A 17228-nucleotide genomic window follows, 5' to 3' on the forward strand; every position below is an offset into this window, starting at 1 on the left:
TCTGTTGTTAGTGATAGGTGTTTTCCCTCTTTAAAGTGTAATCCCATCCTGATGTGTGTAAGAATTACCTCTCCCCATCTCAGTGTTCTGAGCGCAGAGGGGCTTGTTGCAGAGGCAATCAAGGGAGCGTTTGAAATGTGAAGTTATCACCAGGGTTACTTACAAGCCTCTACTTAGTGGCTCTGCAGACAGAGCCCGCACAGCACTGGCCCGGTGGCACTTAAGGATGATCTGCCCCACAGGTCTCAGCTGAATCTATTGCATGGTAGCTTTATGGTGTGGCATTGAGGAGGATGAGTCCCAAGATTCCAGAGCACCTGGCTCATCAGGGCGAGCCCAAATAACTTCCTGGGGCCAGCCCTCCGCACACCTGAACCAAAGCAAAAGGTGGATTGGAATGAAGAAAGAAACAAGAGAGACTCCAAAGATGGTAGACGCAGGACCATGAGCTCTGGAGCCAGACTGACCACCTCCTTCCCTTCCAGACTGCATGACTTGGGACATTCAAATCACCCTTCTGAGCCTCAGTTTTCCTCATCTATAAAATGGGAGTAAATCTCCACCTCCCAGGCTTGTAATGTGTGCTAATGTGTAAAACACAGAGCGCTGTCAGACCCATAACAGGTGCTCATTCTGTTACATCGTGTCCTCATCATAGCAGGTACTGGTGACTGCCCGAACTCTTTCATCCCTTTGTACCTCATGACAAACTTGTACAATAGGTGACAGTATCCTCGTTTGACAAATAAGATACCAGGAATTAGAGCTAGGTGCAGTGGGTCATGCCTGTAATCATAGCCCTTTGGGAGGCAGAGGCAGGAGGCTCGCTTGTGTCCAGGAGTTCAAAACCAGCCTGAGAGACATAGCCATATCCTGTCTTTACAAAAGAAAAAAAAAATTAGCCGAGCATGGTGGCACATGCCTGTAGTCCCAGCTACTCAGGAGGCTGAGACAGGAGGATTGCTTGAACCCAGGAGGTCGAGGCTGCAGTGAGCCGTGATTGTACCACTGCACTCCAGCCTGGGCCACAGAATAAGACTCCGTCTCTGGAAAACAAAATTTAAAAAATAGGATACCAGGAATCAAAGACGTGTAATTCTTTTTTTTTCTTGAGACAGAATCTTGCTATGTTGCCAGGCTGGAGTGCAGTGGCATGATCTCGGCTCACTCCAACCTCCGCATCCCAGGTTCAAACGATTCTCCTGCCTCAGCTTCCCGAGTAGCTGGAACAACAGGCCTGCGCCACCACGCCCAGCTCATTTTTTTGTATTTTTTTAGTACAGACGGTGTTTCACCATGTTGGCCAGGATGGTCTTGATTTCCTGACCTTGTGATCTGCCTGCTTCGGCCTCCCAAAGTGCTGGGATTATAGGCTTGAGCTACCGCGCCCAGCCTGAGACGTGTGATTCTTTATACAAGGTCACCCAGCAGTGAGTAGACAAGGCCCCTGGATTTGACCTCCAGGGGCCTTGTTTTTTCTCCTTGACATGGAACATCTGGAAGTCATGTCTGCCAGTCGCCTGGATTGTCTTCACATTGGGATTTTCGTTTGAAGCAATTCTCTGTGTTGCCTTCACCTGAAGCAAAAACCATCTTGGAGAAGGCTTACCCTAGCTGCTGGGGAGCTCCTAGACTCTTCTCTGGGAGTCTCCTTTGGCGTTGGATTGGCCGAGGTTCTTACTCTCGGTGCCCCTTCCCTTACTGCTAGGTCCCCCTGAGGGGGATGTGGGAGCAGCCAGAGCCTACGTGGTTTTTCCCCTCTGCCTGCTAATGGCAGTCATTCGCTATGGGGTTGACGGTTCCTTTCCCCGGCTCTGTGTGTATGTATGTGTGTGCGTGACAGTGTCCCTTACCTTCGAGATGCCCCCAGCCCTCCGTCCGTGGCTCAGCACCCTTCCAGGTCCTCTGCTTTTCACTGATACCTTGAGATGCCAGCTCAGCATCACAGTGGTGGCGTATGCTGAGAGGGAGGAGAGAGGAGTGTGGCCAAGAACACAGGCTTGGGAATCCAAATCCCGCTTCTGCTGCATACTTCCTGTGTGGCCTTGGGCAAGTTGCACACCCTTTCTGTGCCTCAGTTTTCTTAGCTACAAAATTAGGGACAGTAACACAACTTACCTCCCAGAGGAGTTGTAGGGTTCAGGTGAGTACTCCTTGGAGAGGACATGGAACATTCCTGGTGCGCAGGGAGTGCCCCTGAGTCTGCCCTCCCCGCCCCCCACCACTGTCACCATCGCCCCTCCGGGAAGACAGCACCCTCATTTTACAGAACACTTCCCCGTTGCTCAGCTTGTTTAAAAGTCTTGTGGCCTCCCAGTAGAGGAGCAGAGAGTGCTGAATTAAAAGCAGGAAGCTTGGTGTGTAGTCGTGGCTCTGTTAGGGAATAAAAGGAACTGTATGGCTTTAGACAGGCCACTTGCCCCACCAAGCCCACGTTTCCTCCACTCTCAAACGGGCGCAGTGTTTCTCTTCCTGGGTTATTTATTTGTGGCCTGAAAGGCCATGTGATAAGAAGAGCATGGGCTTTGGAGCCCTAATAACTGGGATTCAGATCTCACTGTCACTGCCTGGACCCATAGTGCCAAGGTCAAAGAGGTCAATGGCTACTGGAATTGTGTGAGGATTTCCTGTGACTCTGTGTCTGGTGCTAGATCTGGACACCTATTATTTCTTTTCTTTTTCTTTCTTTCTTTCTTTCTTTTTTTTTTGAAATAGAGTTTCGTTCTTCTTGCCCAGGCTGGAGTGCAGTGGTGCGATCTCGGCTCACCGCCACCTCCGCCTCCCAGGTTCAAGCGACTCTTCTGCCTCAGCCTTCTGAGTAGCTGGGATTACAGGCATGTGCCATCATGCCTAGCTAATTTTTTGTATTTTTAGTAGAGATGGGGTTTCTCCATGTTGGTCAGGACACCCATTATTTCAATTAAAATTTCTAGTTTTCTTAGTTTTCAAGGCTGAATGGATACTATAAGACAATGTAGAGGTTGAGCATCCCAAATCCAAAAACTATAAATTCAAGATGTTCCGGAATTTGAAATGTTTTGAGCGCTGACATAATGCTCAAAGGAAATGCTCATTGGAGCATTTTGGATTTCACATTTCAGATTTGGGATGCTTAACCTGTAAGTATAATGAAATACTCCAAAGTCCAAAAATTTCAAAATCCAAAATACTTCTGGTCCCACGCATTTTGGATAAGGAATACTTAACTTGTATATGCAGCTAAAAGAATGACGGGTGTTGTTAGCATTGGTTTTATCCCATTTTTCTTTTCAGCTCTCTTGAATTTTATCCAAACATGGCTGTAGTTTGGCTTTTTTTCATTATTTTTTATCCTTGTTTTTCATAATTATTAATGCAAGAGATTGTTTCAAACACAGCACTTAGAGGTCAATGCTTCTCAAACTATAAGAACCAATTTTCTTTTTAAAAAAGCTTTTAATTCATTGCAGACTGATATTTTTATAAATTACCAAAAAACAATCTAGAAAAGCCCTGAAGCTCCTGTGTTCACAGCAATATGAAATTGCTTGAAACATTTCTAAACGCTTGCTTCCAGTTCCTTTCCTCCTCTGGTCTCATACTGGTAGAAAACAGGTGGCACACCCACACCAGTCTGTGGGCCACCCTGTGCATGTCCCTGTCGTAGACTCACTTGCTGTGTGTGTGTGTGGCACTTGCCATGTCATTACTGAGGTAGCAACGCTGCATGTGACAGTTACAATTGGCCCTCTGTATCTGCGACTCTGCATCTGTGATTCAACCAGTGGAGGAGTAAAAATGCCAGGCGGGGAGAATGCATCTGTACTGAACGTGTACAGACTTTTTTCCTTGTCTTTATTCCCTAAACAATACGGTATAACAGTTGTTTACATAGCACTTACATCATATCAGGGACTGTAAGTAATTTGGAGAAGATCTAGAGTATACAGGAGGAGGGAGGTGTGTAGGTTCTATTGTAGATACTACACCATTTTATAGAAGGGACGTAAGCATCCGTGGATTTTGGTATCCGCGTGGAGTCCTGGGACCAATCCCCCACAGATAGTGAGGGATGACTGTACCGCCCCCATCCTGCTGTGGGCAGGCGGGGTTCATGCCGTTTTCTTCTGGCTTGTAGCTTTGTTCGCATCAGCGAGAGTTCAGAGGTGGAGAGCTGACAAGTGGAGGAGCTTCTGCGACATCCCCATTTTACAAATGAGGAACAGGGAAACAGTTTTCTATAAGTAGGGAATGGCCCAACTGCCGTTCAAAGCTGAGTCTGTGAAATGCTCCCTTTGTGTTTACCCGTGGCTGTCAGTTCTGACTGATCATTACAGTCAACACGGGCTTTAAAAAGTATTCTTTGAGGTCCTTCCCCTCAGTCTACTGAATCAGAATTTCAGGGGCCAAGACCTAGAAACCCACATTTTTCAGAAGCCCTTCCAGTGACCAGTGATCAGCTTGGATTGGGAGCCACGGGTCCAAACCATGTCACTTCCCTCTACTCTGCGGTACAAACCAATTGTTCTTAACCACCAAAGAGATTAGCTTCCTACCATATCCAAGATGGAGTGCAAAGAGCACAGATAGTAGGGCCATTAAGGTGTGGGTTCCAATCCACACTCTGTCATTTCCTTGCCCTGATATTTGAGGCTTACGAGCCAACCTCTCTGCGCCTCATTGGTAAGGAAAGCATGCCTGCCCTGCAGGGGGTTGCAGGAATTATATGAGCTGGTGCACCTAATGCCTGTAAAAGGCCTAACACTTAGTTGGTGCTCTGGAGCATGTGAATGCAAAGTGGACGCTGTCTAGGTGCAATGCCATCATCATAGAAACAGGCTTCAGGCCCCTCCCCACAACCAGAGTAAACAGGGCCGGAAAACGGGTTGTTTTATAAAACTTACAGATTCTAAGGCATCGAAGTGAATAATCTTGGAGAGTTTTGAGTATGTGACCCAAAGAGCCTCAGTTGCTATTGAAATTTGGGGAGTGTCTTGATCGAATTAATCAAGAAGCATCTAATTTGTTAGCCGGAGGAGGGTGAAGCATGATTTACTTGAATGTGATTAGATGGAGGGAACGTTCCGATATGAAACGAAATGCCAGAGGCCTTTTTGAAAAACTTATAATCCTTTCATGATTTGGCAGGTAATTATGATAATTCCCGGTATTTTCACAGACTTAAAAGTTTTCTCACAGCAACATTGTTACTGGAGATCATGTTTCCTGATACTCCAGCTGGAAGGAATTGCTCCATCTCCTAAAGCCCCGAAGGCATCATTTTCCAAAGCCCAACTCAAATGTCACCTTCTTGGTGATGCTTTCCCCCATCTTTTAGACCAGGGTTACCAAATAGGCATCATCTTGCTGGTCAACACACTGATTGATCAGTTATGACTGCCTAGGTATCTTCTTGAGGAACGGGCGCAGTGATTGATTAGTGCTGTCTGCCAAGGGAACAGCGGGCAGGGGAGTAGTGGAATCCTGAGATACTTAACCAGTCCCCTTTGATGGGCATTTAGGTGGATCCTAGCCATTTGGAGCTAAGCTTGTATTTTGAGCTCACTTGCAAGTAGAGAGGCAAGATTTCTGCCCAGCCATGATTTGTCAAATCAAAGGTGAGTGATTTAAAAAATTTGATATACATTGCCAAATAGGCAAGTTACTTAAACTTCTTGAATCTTCTACCTTCTCTCCAGCCCAAAAGATGAAACCCAGATGGTGACGCAAAGTCTTTGCATCTCATTAACTGATAAGTTGTGCACCTTCCAAGCACAAGTTCAGAACCACAACTTCTACTGGCCAGATGGTGTCCTTGGGCCTCTTGGAGAATGAAGGCTTCATTCCTGGTCCTCTGTCCCGTGCTGGGCTGGGTTTGGGGCTGTGTCAGCCCTGGTCAGTGTATCTCCACCTGGCATTTGCTTTTGATTTGTCACTGTGATAGTGTTGTCAAATGGCATCTCCTCCTTAGCTACCTGCAGATTGATTAATTTTCATGAAATACAACTAAGGGTAGAAGGAAGCACATCAGACTCTCAAACTGGTGATGTCAGGACACAAGTGCCTGGTGGGGATACAGGCATTGGATATGGCTTGGGAGGCTGCCTGGCATGTGCCAAGGCTCATTAGAAAAGTGATTCCTGAATGTTAACTCTTGGAGGGGTGGGCCTTCCCTGATACACTGTCTTCTTTCCGAGTCACTCTTTCATAATTTACCAAATGTCAAAGGATGTAAACTGTGTGGCTCTCCTTCCTCCTCCCTAAGATCCCAGCACCGTGCCTGGAAGATGGTTAGCAGCTCTGTGGTGCTCTTGCTTCAGGGCACACTGAGTGCTCCCCACAGCATTTCTAGCTCCTCGGTGTGGCACGTCATGGTCTTTCTCCACCTGGCCCCTGGAGAACTGCTTGTCTGCCACTTCCTGCATGTCTCCTGTCATGATCACCCATGACATAAAACCAGCTCTCATCTACTGGGAACTTATCCTGCCCCAGATGTGCTGCCAAGCCTGCTAAGTGCGGCATCTCCTGCCATCCTCACAGTGGCCTGGTAAAATGGGTGTGGATTTTAATGCCCATTTCACAGACGCACAGCCACAGGCTCGCACCAGAACACACACACAGTCAGTAACTGATCTAGCCCGGGCCCATCTTGCACCAAGGCCTGACGCCTGCACCACCTCTCTCCGCCTCCTCCCTGCCAGCCTCTGGTGCCAGCATTTGCACCTGTAGTTTCCTCCACTGGTCATACCTTTCTCTTCCTTGTCTGCAGGGTGACCTCCTAGAACTCAGCAGGTTTATGGAGCAGAGAAGGCCTGTGAGGGCTGAGTGAGTTAGTGAGACCCACAGACGGAGAAAGGGGATTGGAGAGAAAGGCTGGGGCTGCATCTTGAAGGAGTTTGGATTTTACTCTTAGAGCTGTAGAAGCAATGAAAGTATTAAACAGCAGATGACAATATTAGATGTTACTTTGGGGAGATCATTGTGCCTGCTTGGAGGAGAATGGATTGGAGGGCACCTGTTCTCTCTCTGTCCTATTTTCTGTGGCTGTTGAAAAATAAGAAGGTCAGATGAGAACCCATAAGTGCCCTCAGAGCCTAATAAAAATTTCAAGAGGCAGTGGTTGTGCAACCTACTTTTATTTTTGTGATAACAGGAACTATTTGTGATTTCACATTCTCTCTTCTGAGGCTCTTTCTGAGTCCTGAATTTATTTCTAGTTATACTGGAGTTTGGAAATAGTTATTTGAGGAACAGTAAGCTCAGTATGGTTTACGTAAGATGAAAGCTGTTTATACCAATGGCTGCAGGTAGGGATATGTAATATAAAAACTCAGAGTTTCAGAGCTTAGCTTAGTAACAATGAACATTGTAGTTTTAATGGTTTCTGGAAATTATTTTTATCAACTTTTGTCTCTTAAATTGCATCGGATTTTTCCTTTTCATTCCCCAGTGAAATGAAAGATTTGCCTGATGTGGTCAAGTTCTGCTCTTCTGGCTGCAAAAGAGAACCAGGGTTTTGACAGCTTATGGTAAACACCACTTGGAGCTGGGACGTTTCGATGTTTTCTGCATTTATGGAAAATTGCAGTAACACTCTGGCTCCCACTGCAAAACAAAACAGAAACAAAACATAAAACCCTGCTTTGCTTTGAAAATGGCAGTGGCATTTATTTAAGGCTCACATTTTGTGGGGGCACATTGGCAGGTATTTAGCAGTAATATCAGCAGCTGTGGATTTCCAGCTTGCTGCGTGGTGAATGGATGCACAGCCCGGAGGAAGCTCATGGAGGGTTTATATGATTTCTGTGTGTGTGGGGCACACAGGTATTATCAGCAATACTGTATTTGTTTGTTAAAGGCCAAAAGACGATCGACTCAAGCTTTTCTTATCCAAAAGGAATAAGGCAACAAAGGAATATTAATTTTACATCTGTACAAAGAAAAAATCTGTCAGAAAGGTTCAGTGACTTATTCTGCCTTTGTTAATTGCATGGTTCTTGCAGTATCTTTTGTGTTATTTTCACTTACTATTTCACACTGGTTTGAAAGCCTCTGTACCTCAGGGACAGAAGGGGGTACCTTTGGCGGGGAACTCACAGAGCAAGTTAATGGAAGCCTGATATATTTCATGTTGATTGCACAGTGGCTCCCTTGTATTTCAGATGAAGAATTTTAATTCTTTATAAAGGGTCTACGTGGCTTCTCTCACTGATGAATGGGAGCTCAAATAAGGAAAAGTAGAAAGAATGAGAAGGAAACATACCCCACATACCCCTTTGGCTATCATTCATATCTTGGTGGATTTTCTTCTGTGACTTACCCTTCATACAACAACAACAACAAAAAAGGAGGGCTCCCTTTTATTCCTCCTGAGATAAGACACACATTAGTGACCTCTGTTTTTTCACAAAGCTTTTCCCTGTGTCCCTCCTTTATTCTGACAGTGTCTTGTATAGCTCATGTAAAGTACTTGTTGCAAATGGCCTGGTATTGTTTTTATACTGCATACAGTGTAGTTAGTGCATAGGTGAGGCCTGAGGCATTGGAGGGGTGATCTCCTGGGAAGGGCAGGGAGCTAAGGGCCTAGGTAAGGATCTGCCTGACCTGGCATTCTGGGGATTTCTCTTAAAACATGCTTGCAAGATTCTTCCTTCAGGGTTCTTGGAGAGTATAGCAGGATTACGTCTCACATTTCTCTAAAATGCTTAAGTAAATTATAGTTGAATAGTCTGTACCTTAACTATAGACTGTCTATAGCCACCTCCAGTTTTATTTATTGGGGATCAGCTGAGAATATCGAATAACTCAATTTGGAAAAATTTAGCAGCTCACAGCAGGCCCAGATGGGTTGCTTGTGGGCAGAGTGCATTGGTAGGACCGCAGTGTATAGCCAGGGCTCCGGCGTCAGTTTCTTGTTAGATGTTTGGCCTTGGGCGAGCTCACTATATTCCTGAGACACCGTTTCTTTTTTTGTAAGGTGGGAATAATAACATCCACCTCAGAGAGACAGTGTGATGAAGCTGCAAAGAGCGCTCTGGGAGGATTTAGCCTGACAGGGAACAAACAGTGACTTCAGGGTAGCTGCACTGCTGTGATTTCATCTGTCACCATTGTTGTCCCTATCCTTGATAAAGCTCTGGTTCTGTTTTCTTGATTTTCTGAGCCAAGGACCTGATAAACCAAATGGTCAGTTATTCTCGTGCCGTTAGCAAAATTCTTGACAAGTATAAGTCAGCTGCGGAAGAAAGCCTTTGCTAGATAGAACAGCATTCATTTATTAAGAATCAGGCTGGGTGTGGTGGCTCACGCCTGTAATCCCAGCACTTTGGGAGACCGAGGCAGGTGGATCACTTGAGGTCAGGAGTTCAAGACCAGCCTGGCCAACATGGTGAAACCCCATCTCTACTAAAAATACAGGGCGTGGTGGTACATGCCTGTAATCCCAGCTCTTGGGATGCTGAGGCAGGAGAACTGCATGAACCTGGGAGGCAGAGGTTGCAGTGAGCTGAGATCGTGTCACTGTACTCCAGCCTGGGTGACAGAGCAAGACCTTACTTAAAAGAAAAAGAAAAAAAAAAGAGAAAAAAAAGCCCAAGGTCCAAACATGATCTGATACTATCTTATTTGGACCATAACTTCACACTGTTGACTCTGAAGCGTCAGTGTGAAGCAGGTCAAAACACATTGAGCTTACAGGTGGATTGCATGGTTCACAGGTAAGCGGTGTCATTGACTCCAGCCCCAGCAGCCTACGGATGTTTCGCTGACAGGTGTCAGGAAGGAGAGTCCAGAGAAGGCGGGATCGGTCCCTGGGGAATGTCCGCCTCTAAGTCCCACCTTTCGGTGCTTGTGTTCCAGGTGGCAGAGATGCATGGTGAGCTGATTGAGTTCAACGAGCGCCTGCACAGGGCCCTGGTGGCCAAGGAAGCCCTCGTGTCCCAGATGAGGCAGGAGCTCATCGATCTCCGGGGACCGGTGAGTGTTCCCCCAACCCTTTGTGTCCGTCCAGCTTCTGCTGCCCACAGCCCGGGAGAAAAGCATAGAGACTAACAGAGCAAGCAACCATGTATCCACCGGCCAGATTTGCCCACATTCACCTCTGCCACATTTGCTATTTATTTTTTATGGGGATGGGGTAGAATAAGTAAAATGTTACAAGTTCTGTTGAAGCAACATTTCATGCTTCTCTTTCTAGTCATCTATAGTTAAAATTGGCATATAGTTCCCCCACCCATGTTTCCATACTTTCCTGCATGGATAAATTTCCATGAGCAGTAAACACTCTTGGTTTTGTGTTCTTAACTTTTACCTCCATGACATTACTTTTGTATGTATCTGTTTGCCACTTGTCTTTGCTTATTTGTTTTTAATTCAATATTGTGGTTTGAGGAGTAATCCACATACATCAGGTACAAGGCTTTTCAACCACAGCACTGCTGATATTTTGGATCATGTAATTCTTTATTGTGGGGGTTGTTCTGAGCATTATGGGATGTTTAGCAGCATCCCTGGGTTCCACCTATTAGAGGCCAGTGGCTTCACCTCGCCAGGTTTTGACAACCACTGATGTCTCCAGATATCGTCAAATGTCCTCCGGATTTCAGAACCTGGTAGAATCACCCCTGGTTGAGATCCGCTGATCTAGATCACTTGCTTGCTTGGCTCTGTAGTTCTCTGTTGAATGAAATACCACAATAAGTGGTTCAGTTGTGTCTTTGTAAACATTTAGGATGTCTCCACTATTTTGCTATTACGAACCACAACGCTGTGAGCATCTAACACTTGTCCTTTTGTGCAGACATATAATAGCTTCCTCATTTTACAACTTCTTTATTATGTAAAATGCCCACATTTAGGCAGGCTGTGTCATGCACACTTGTATCTCCTTTGTCAGGGTGGACAGTTATCTGTCATGGCCAATTGTGTTTCAGGTTATCTATGTCCGTTTCCTCCTTCTATATCATTTCAATCAAATTCTGGGTATTATTTCATGTACAGACATCTTTGTGTTTATCTCTAAAAATACGAAAAAAATAAATACAATATCCTTATCACCCCCATTACCAGTAATCCCTTTATGTCATCACAGTCAGTGTTCAAATTTCCAATTGCCTCATACCTTTGAATAGCTTTTTTGATTCAGGATCCACGTGAGATCCATGCATTGTGATTGGTTAATATGTGTCTATGTTGCTTTTCCTTTAAATTTTAAGAATTAGGGTAAAATATACCTAACATAACTTTTACCATTTTCACCATCATTAAGTGTACAGTTGAGTGGCATTAAGTATGTTCACACAGTGTGAGGCCATCGCTACCACCCCTCTCCAGAACTGTTCCATCTTCCCCGACTGAAACTGTCCCCGTTAAACACTCAGTCCCTGCTCCCGACTCCCCCAGCCCTTGGCGACCATTCTACTTTGTTTGCCTATGAATCCACTACTGTCTTAGGTTTCTTTTCTTCAGCAGAGTCTTCTCTCATCTCTGTCTCTCCCCTTCTCTCTCGTAATTTGTTTACTGAAGACACTGGATTTGCCTTACAGAGGTTTACACCACCTCAGTTTTGCTGCTGGTGTCTCTGTCGTGCGATTCGATATGCTGCTTCATTTCCTGTATTTCCTTCCATTACAGGCTTGGATTCAGGTTTAATTTTGCTGATGATATGACTCTGTTGTTGGGTGGTGCTTTCTGTCGGGAGATGCATATGTTTGCTACCTTTTTGTGATATTAGCAGCCATCTGTTATCACTTCCTGGGTCCATTACACAAACCTTTCTTTAAGGTCAGTACCTAAGTATGAAATTGCAGAGTTTTAGTGTATGGCATCTTCACCTTTACTGAGATTCACCATTTTATAAAGTAAAAGAACCTATTTATTATCCCTCTGTTTGTGTGCAAAAGTTCCTGCTGACACTGTTACATCCCTGCTGTGATATTTTATATATTTGTGTTTTCATCTGCTGTTCTGGCCCATAACTCCCACCGCCCTTGTTGTAAGGTTGGAGGCACTTTAGGCCTCAGAAGACAGAATCTCTCTGACCTTCTCCTGCCCTCTTTTCACCTCTTCCTTTTCCTACCCAAGGCAGGACTCTACTCTTCCCCTGCTTTCCGTAAAGAAATTGACCCACATTGTCTGTTTGTAGGTCGCAAGACCCCCATTTCAGAAGGGGTCCAGCGCCACCCCCGGGAGGAAAGAGTACTGCACAGAGAAGCCAGGAAGGATCTGGACAGACAGGCGCTGCAGGGTCTCCCCACTCAGTCTGTTAGTCTTAGACCCTACCCTTTTTATCCAATCACATCGCTAATCTTGATTATCCAGTGATGTCTCCATAAAAGGCCCAGGAAGACGAGATTCAGGGAGCTTCCAGGTAGCTAAACAGGTGGAGGTTCCTGGAGGTTGATACACGGGGAGAGCATGGAAGCTCCACACCGCTTCCCATACCTTGGCCTATGCATGTCTTCACTGTATGCTTCGTAAAATCCTTTATAATAAACCAGAAACTGTGTTTCTCTGAGTTCTGTGAGCTGCTCTAGCAAATTAATGGAACCCAAGAAGGGGATGGTGAGATCCGCATTTTATCGCTAGTGAGTCAGAAGCACAAGTCAAACAACCTGGGGCTTGTGGTTGACATCAGAAGTGAGGAGCGGTCTTGTGGGACTGAGCCTCACCCTGTGGGATCCGATGCTACCTCTGGGTAGATGTGTCAGAATTGAATCAGAGGACGCCCAGCTGGTATCCGCTGCAGAACTGATTGTTTGGTGGTAGGGAGAAACCCCCACACATTTCGTCCCAAGAAGTCGTCTTTGTTGATGGTTGCGGAGTGACAGCAGAAGGAAGACGGTTTGTGTTTTCCCACTCGTACCTACCAATGCCTTTTTGCATGAGATGGCTTTAACTTGTGTTTCCCTGACCACAGATGAGGTTGCCCATCTTTTCATTTGCCTGTTCCCCATTCTGGGTTGCACATCTGACTTCTCACAGCCTTTGTCCATTTTTCTACTGCACAGTATTTGACTTTCTTGCTTTCTCACTGTTTTTGTATCTCCTTTGCAGTTACATGTATTTTACATATCCCCTTCTAGCCTATGACTTAATCTTTCACTTTAAATAAAAGTAGAAAATTTAAAACATATGTAAAAGCACAGGGAATTATGTAACAAAAACCCATGTCCCTGTCACTCAGCCTCAGTAATAATCAACTCAAGGTCATTCTCGCTTTGCTCATACTCTGCTCATTACTTCTCAACTCAGATTATTTGGATGTATATCCAAGCCATCTTACACTTTCATTCATAAATACCCAATATTTACTGCTAAAATATATTCACAATACCATCATCACACCTTTTTTTATTTTATTTATTTTTTTGAGACTGAATCGTGCTCTGTTGCCCAGGCTGGAGTGCAGTGGTGCGACCTCAGCTCAATGCAACCTCTGCCTCCCAGGTTCAAGCAATTCTCATGCCTTAGCCTCCCGAGTAGCTGGGATTACAGGTGCCCGCCATCACGCCTGGCTAATTTTTGTATTTTTATTAGAGATAGGGTTTCACCATTTTGGTCAGGCTAGTCTCGAACTCCTGACCTCAAGTGATCTGCACACCTTTGCCTCCCAAAGTGCTGGGATCACAGGTGTGAGCCACTGCACCTGGCCTCACGCCTATTTTTAACAGTAATTTCATGATATTATGAAATACCCAGTCAGTGTTCAATATTCTCCAGTTAGCTCAAAAGAGTTTTCCATGTCTTTGTGTTGATCAGGATCCTGATAAAGTTCATATAGTGCAGTTGGTTGGTGCCCCTCTTCAGGCTCTTTTAATTTGTGGATTCCATTGCTATGTCTCTTTTTTTCCCCTTGTCTTTTTTGTTGTTATTGTGGAAGATACTTGCATCCTTGAACTGTAGGTTTTCCCAGGTAGGATTTTGCTAATTGTAATCCTATGGTGATGTTTGTCATATTCCTCTGTCCCTTACCTTTCCTTTAAATTGGTCATTCACTCTGGAGGCTTGACGAGCTTCAGGTTTGGTTTTTTTGCCACAGTGGTGTCACAGGTGGTGGTGTGTGTTTCCATCAGGAGGCTCATAAATGTTGGTGTAGGAAAGCACTATTTGAGGAGCCAGTTCACACTGGACCCCATCTGTTTCAGTGGGGCCAGTGTGCAAATGTAATCCCCATCCCCCATCCCCCACCATATTGAAAGCCTAATAGTGCAGTCCCTGACTGAGTTTGCTTCCCTAATTTCTGACACTCCAAGACTTTGTACATGTTTTTGTGGATTTCTTTAATTAGATAGTTAGGAGTTTCCTTAAGGGGAAACATACTTAGGAAGGACCTGTTGTATACTAAGAACCCTTTCAGGGAGGTAATATCATCTCCATTTTGCAGGTTTACTGAGGTTCAGAGAAGGCTCCAGTAATTCTGTGAGTGTGTATGTAATAGAGCCTGGATTCAGACTCAGGTTTAATTTCAAAGCCCATTTTCTTCAAGCTATACCAGCTCTAGAGAATTGCAGGAACAGGTATGGGAGAGGGAGCCCCTTGTGTTACCCATTTCCCCCAGCCAAGGTTCCAGCATCCCTGCAGTGGCCCTGCCACCTGTGTTGCACATTAGAGACTTGGCAACATCTAATCTGCCTCCTCTGAGAAAGGACAATGGGGTGTGGGGATGGAGGCCTGGCCCTGACCTGTCTCCCCGTGTGAGTGGGGTAGGTCTTGAAGGTGGGCCAGCCTCTCCCTTGTCCCTGCCCAACACCAAGGGTCCCAGCCTACTCCAAGGCTAGCCTTGCAAGAGGGGCTCAGTGGGCAACCAGGAACCAGACAGTGGTCCCATTTCTTAGGACAGGTTCAGTTTGACCCTGTGAGTGTCAGGTAGTAAATGGTAGGTGACTGTTGTCACTGCAGATAAATTTTTGGAGAGCAACATCAGTGTATCATTCTCATTGTGAATAATAAAGATGCCCAATTAACCAGTACAAATGAATAACTGCTGGTATTAATAGCTAATATTTATTAATTGTTATCAGCCAAAAATTTGGCTTCCCTCTTGAATGTTAGTAATTCATTTAATCCTCACGTGGCCTCAGAGTAATTACTATTTTGATGCCCATTTTGCAGAAGACAAAGCTGAGACTCAGAAACGATGTAACTCTCCCAACATCCCACACTGAGAAGTGGCAGTTCTGGATCTGACTTAAAAAAATAAATTTTGTTTTTTTTTAAATTTATTTTTTTCTTAAACTTTTTTTCATATTGTACAATAGGATATACTAATGGTAATATTTTTGCTTTTAACAGTTGGAAAGTATCAAAATTTTTGGATTCATGACAGACCTTGGCATCCCCATGCTAAAAAGTTAAGTAGTAAAAAGGGTAAAATAAATCTCTTCCTGTCTCTGACCCCCTGATTTTCCTACCCAGAAGCAGTAACTGTTAGCAGTCTTGGGTTTCTCTTTGCAGATATGAGTGACGCCTCAGCATGCTGTTTTCACGTGCCTATACATGTTAATAATGAGTAGCCTGCTGAATGCATTCTTCTGTGTCCTACCTTTCCTCATTTAACAGTATGCTTTAAAGATCTTTTAATTTTACGTCACGAGTAGAACTGTCGTTCATTTTAAGAACTGTGTCTTGTTCCCTGGGGAAAACCATAATGGATTTCCCCAGGCCCCTGTTGGATGTTGCATGGTTTCCCGTTTTTGTTTTTACAGTGACGTTGGGCTAGCATCCTGGGTGGAAATCCTCATTGTAGATGAAATCCTGCCTTTAGACTGGAAGGCTGGCTGGCAGTCCACAGAGCTCAGTTAGACTGGGTGAAAACCCGGAGATCTTGCCCTGCAGGACTCTCGGGGCTTTGGAAAGGATGACCACCTCCTCCCAGCCTCCTCCACCTGCTGCAGGAATATCGCTTTTGAGGCCCATAATCCTTTCGGAGATCACGATGTAGTTCCAACAACGTGTCGGGCATACAAACGAAGTATTTTCCTCTTTTATGAGTTTGACAACTGAGTTGCAGAAGGATTTTGGTCGCTGCATCCCCGCCCCACCCCGCCCCACCAATGTCTCCTCATGCTCCCCCAGGGTGCTGGACCTCCTGCCCTGTGCTGCCTCCCACTCAGGGCCTTCGCTCCTGGCGTTCCCTCGCCTGGAACACTGCTCAGTGCCAGAGCTGCATATCAGCTCCACGCTTCCTCAGGAACCCTCCCTGACGCCCTGACAAGGTCAGATTTTCCATGTCGACTATGATGCCGACATGTGTCTCTCCCTTCCTGTCTTAATGTAATGTTACATTGATTTATCACTGATCAGTGTTATCTCTCCCGCGTCCACAAGGGCAAGTTTTTGTTTCTTTCTGCTCCCTTTGGGTTTCAGTGATTCACACGGTAGGTGTTCAGTAAATGTGGGTCGACTCATTGAGTGAATGAGTGAATGAATGAATGTCACCACTAGGCCCCCAGGCCATGCCAGCCCACCTCTCCTCTGTGCTATGCTCCTTCTGCCTAAGTCTGATGCCCTCTAGGACAGAGGCAGTCATTTACACAGAGGCAGTTCTCATGGCATCAGATCCTTTCCTCCGGCAGGCTGTGATGGCCAGAAGTGAGGAGCAAGTAAAACGGTCATTAAGGGCCTGAAGACTGTCAGAAGAGCTCGCCGTTTGGACCGGGGTCCCCAGGGGATACCCCATTATTGCCTCAGGCCTGCTTTGGTTATCTCCCCAGAGTCAGACAGCCAGGGCAGAAGGAAGAAGGCCGTTTCCAGCTCAGTTTTCCTCCTGGAGTTGTCTTTTGCTTTTTTTTTTTCTGGCTCTTCACTGTGAGAGACATGTGTTATGGGAATCTCAGCCACTTCTCTCTTCCTTTCCATGGGGCCTGGATCCCTGACCACACTGCATTATAATGGCTTCCTCCCAGACCCCAGGGTGTTCGAGTGACTCAGGGTCAGGACTGTCTGCTTTAGGTGGAAACCCAAATCTCCTCTTCTGTCTGCTGGGAATAAACATGTTGCTGACCGTAGCGCGAGGTTCTGTGAGGTTCTGCCAGTGAAACAGTGCTCTCTGTGCTGGCCCTCATGACCCATTTCCGACTCCGATCCCCCGTGCCTAGCACCATGCCCAGCATGTAGTAGGTGCTCAGTAAATGTTTGCTACATGATGAGTTCATTTTCATACAGAGAGGCTGAGCGCATAGACCAAATGAGAATTCAGAAAACAGAGATGAGCAGGGTTAGTGTCCTTTCAGTGGTATCTTTTTCTGACA

The 17228-nt window shown here is 45.6% G+C and overlaps 1 protein-coding gene across 22 annotated transcripts in view; it reads left to right on the forward strand.

Annotated features, from left to right (window-relative positions):
• SNX29 (sorting nexin 29) overlaps positions 1-17228 on the forward strand; it is a 657788-nt gene that overhangs the window by 358498 nt on the left and 282062 nt on the right. For 19 of the 22 annotated variants that reach the window (XR_013412446.1, XM_077987279.1, XM_077987283.1 and 16 more), the window contains one exon: positions 9838-9954. Coding sequence is in view for 20 of the 22 variants with exons in the window: in XM_077987279.1 (XP_077843405.1) it covers positions 9838-9954 (117 nt within the window). In the remaining 2 variants the exon portion in view is untranslated. Of the gene's footprint in view, positions 1-9837; positions 9955-15270; positions 16252-17228 lie in introns of those variants that run through there. The other 3 variants (XM_077987284.1, XM_077987285.1, XR_013412447.1) reach the window with 2 other exon arrangements.

Source organism: Macaca mulatta, chromosome 20, assembly GCF_049350105.2.
Source record: "Macaca mulatta isolate MMU2019108-1 chromosome 20, T2T-MMU8v2.0, whole genome shotgun sequence".
In the NCBI taxonomy this organism is placed as follows: Eukaryota; Metazoa; Chordata; class Mammalia; order Primates; family Cercopithecidae; genus Macaca; species Macaca mulatta.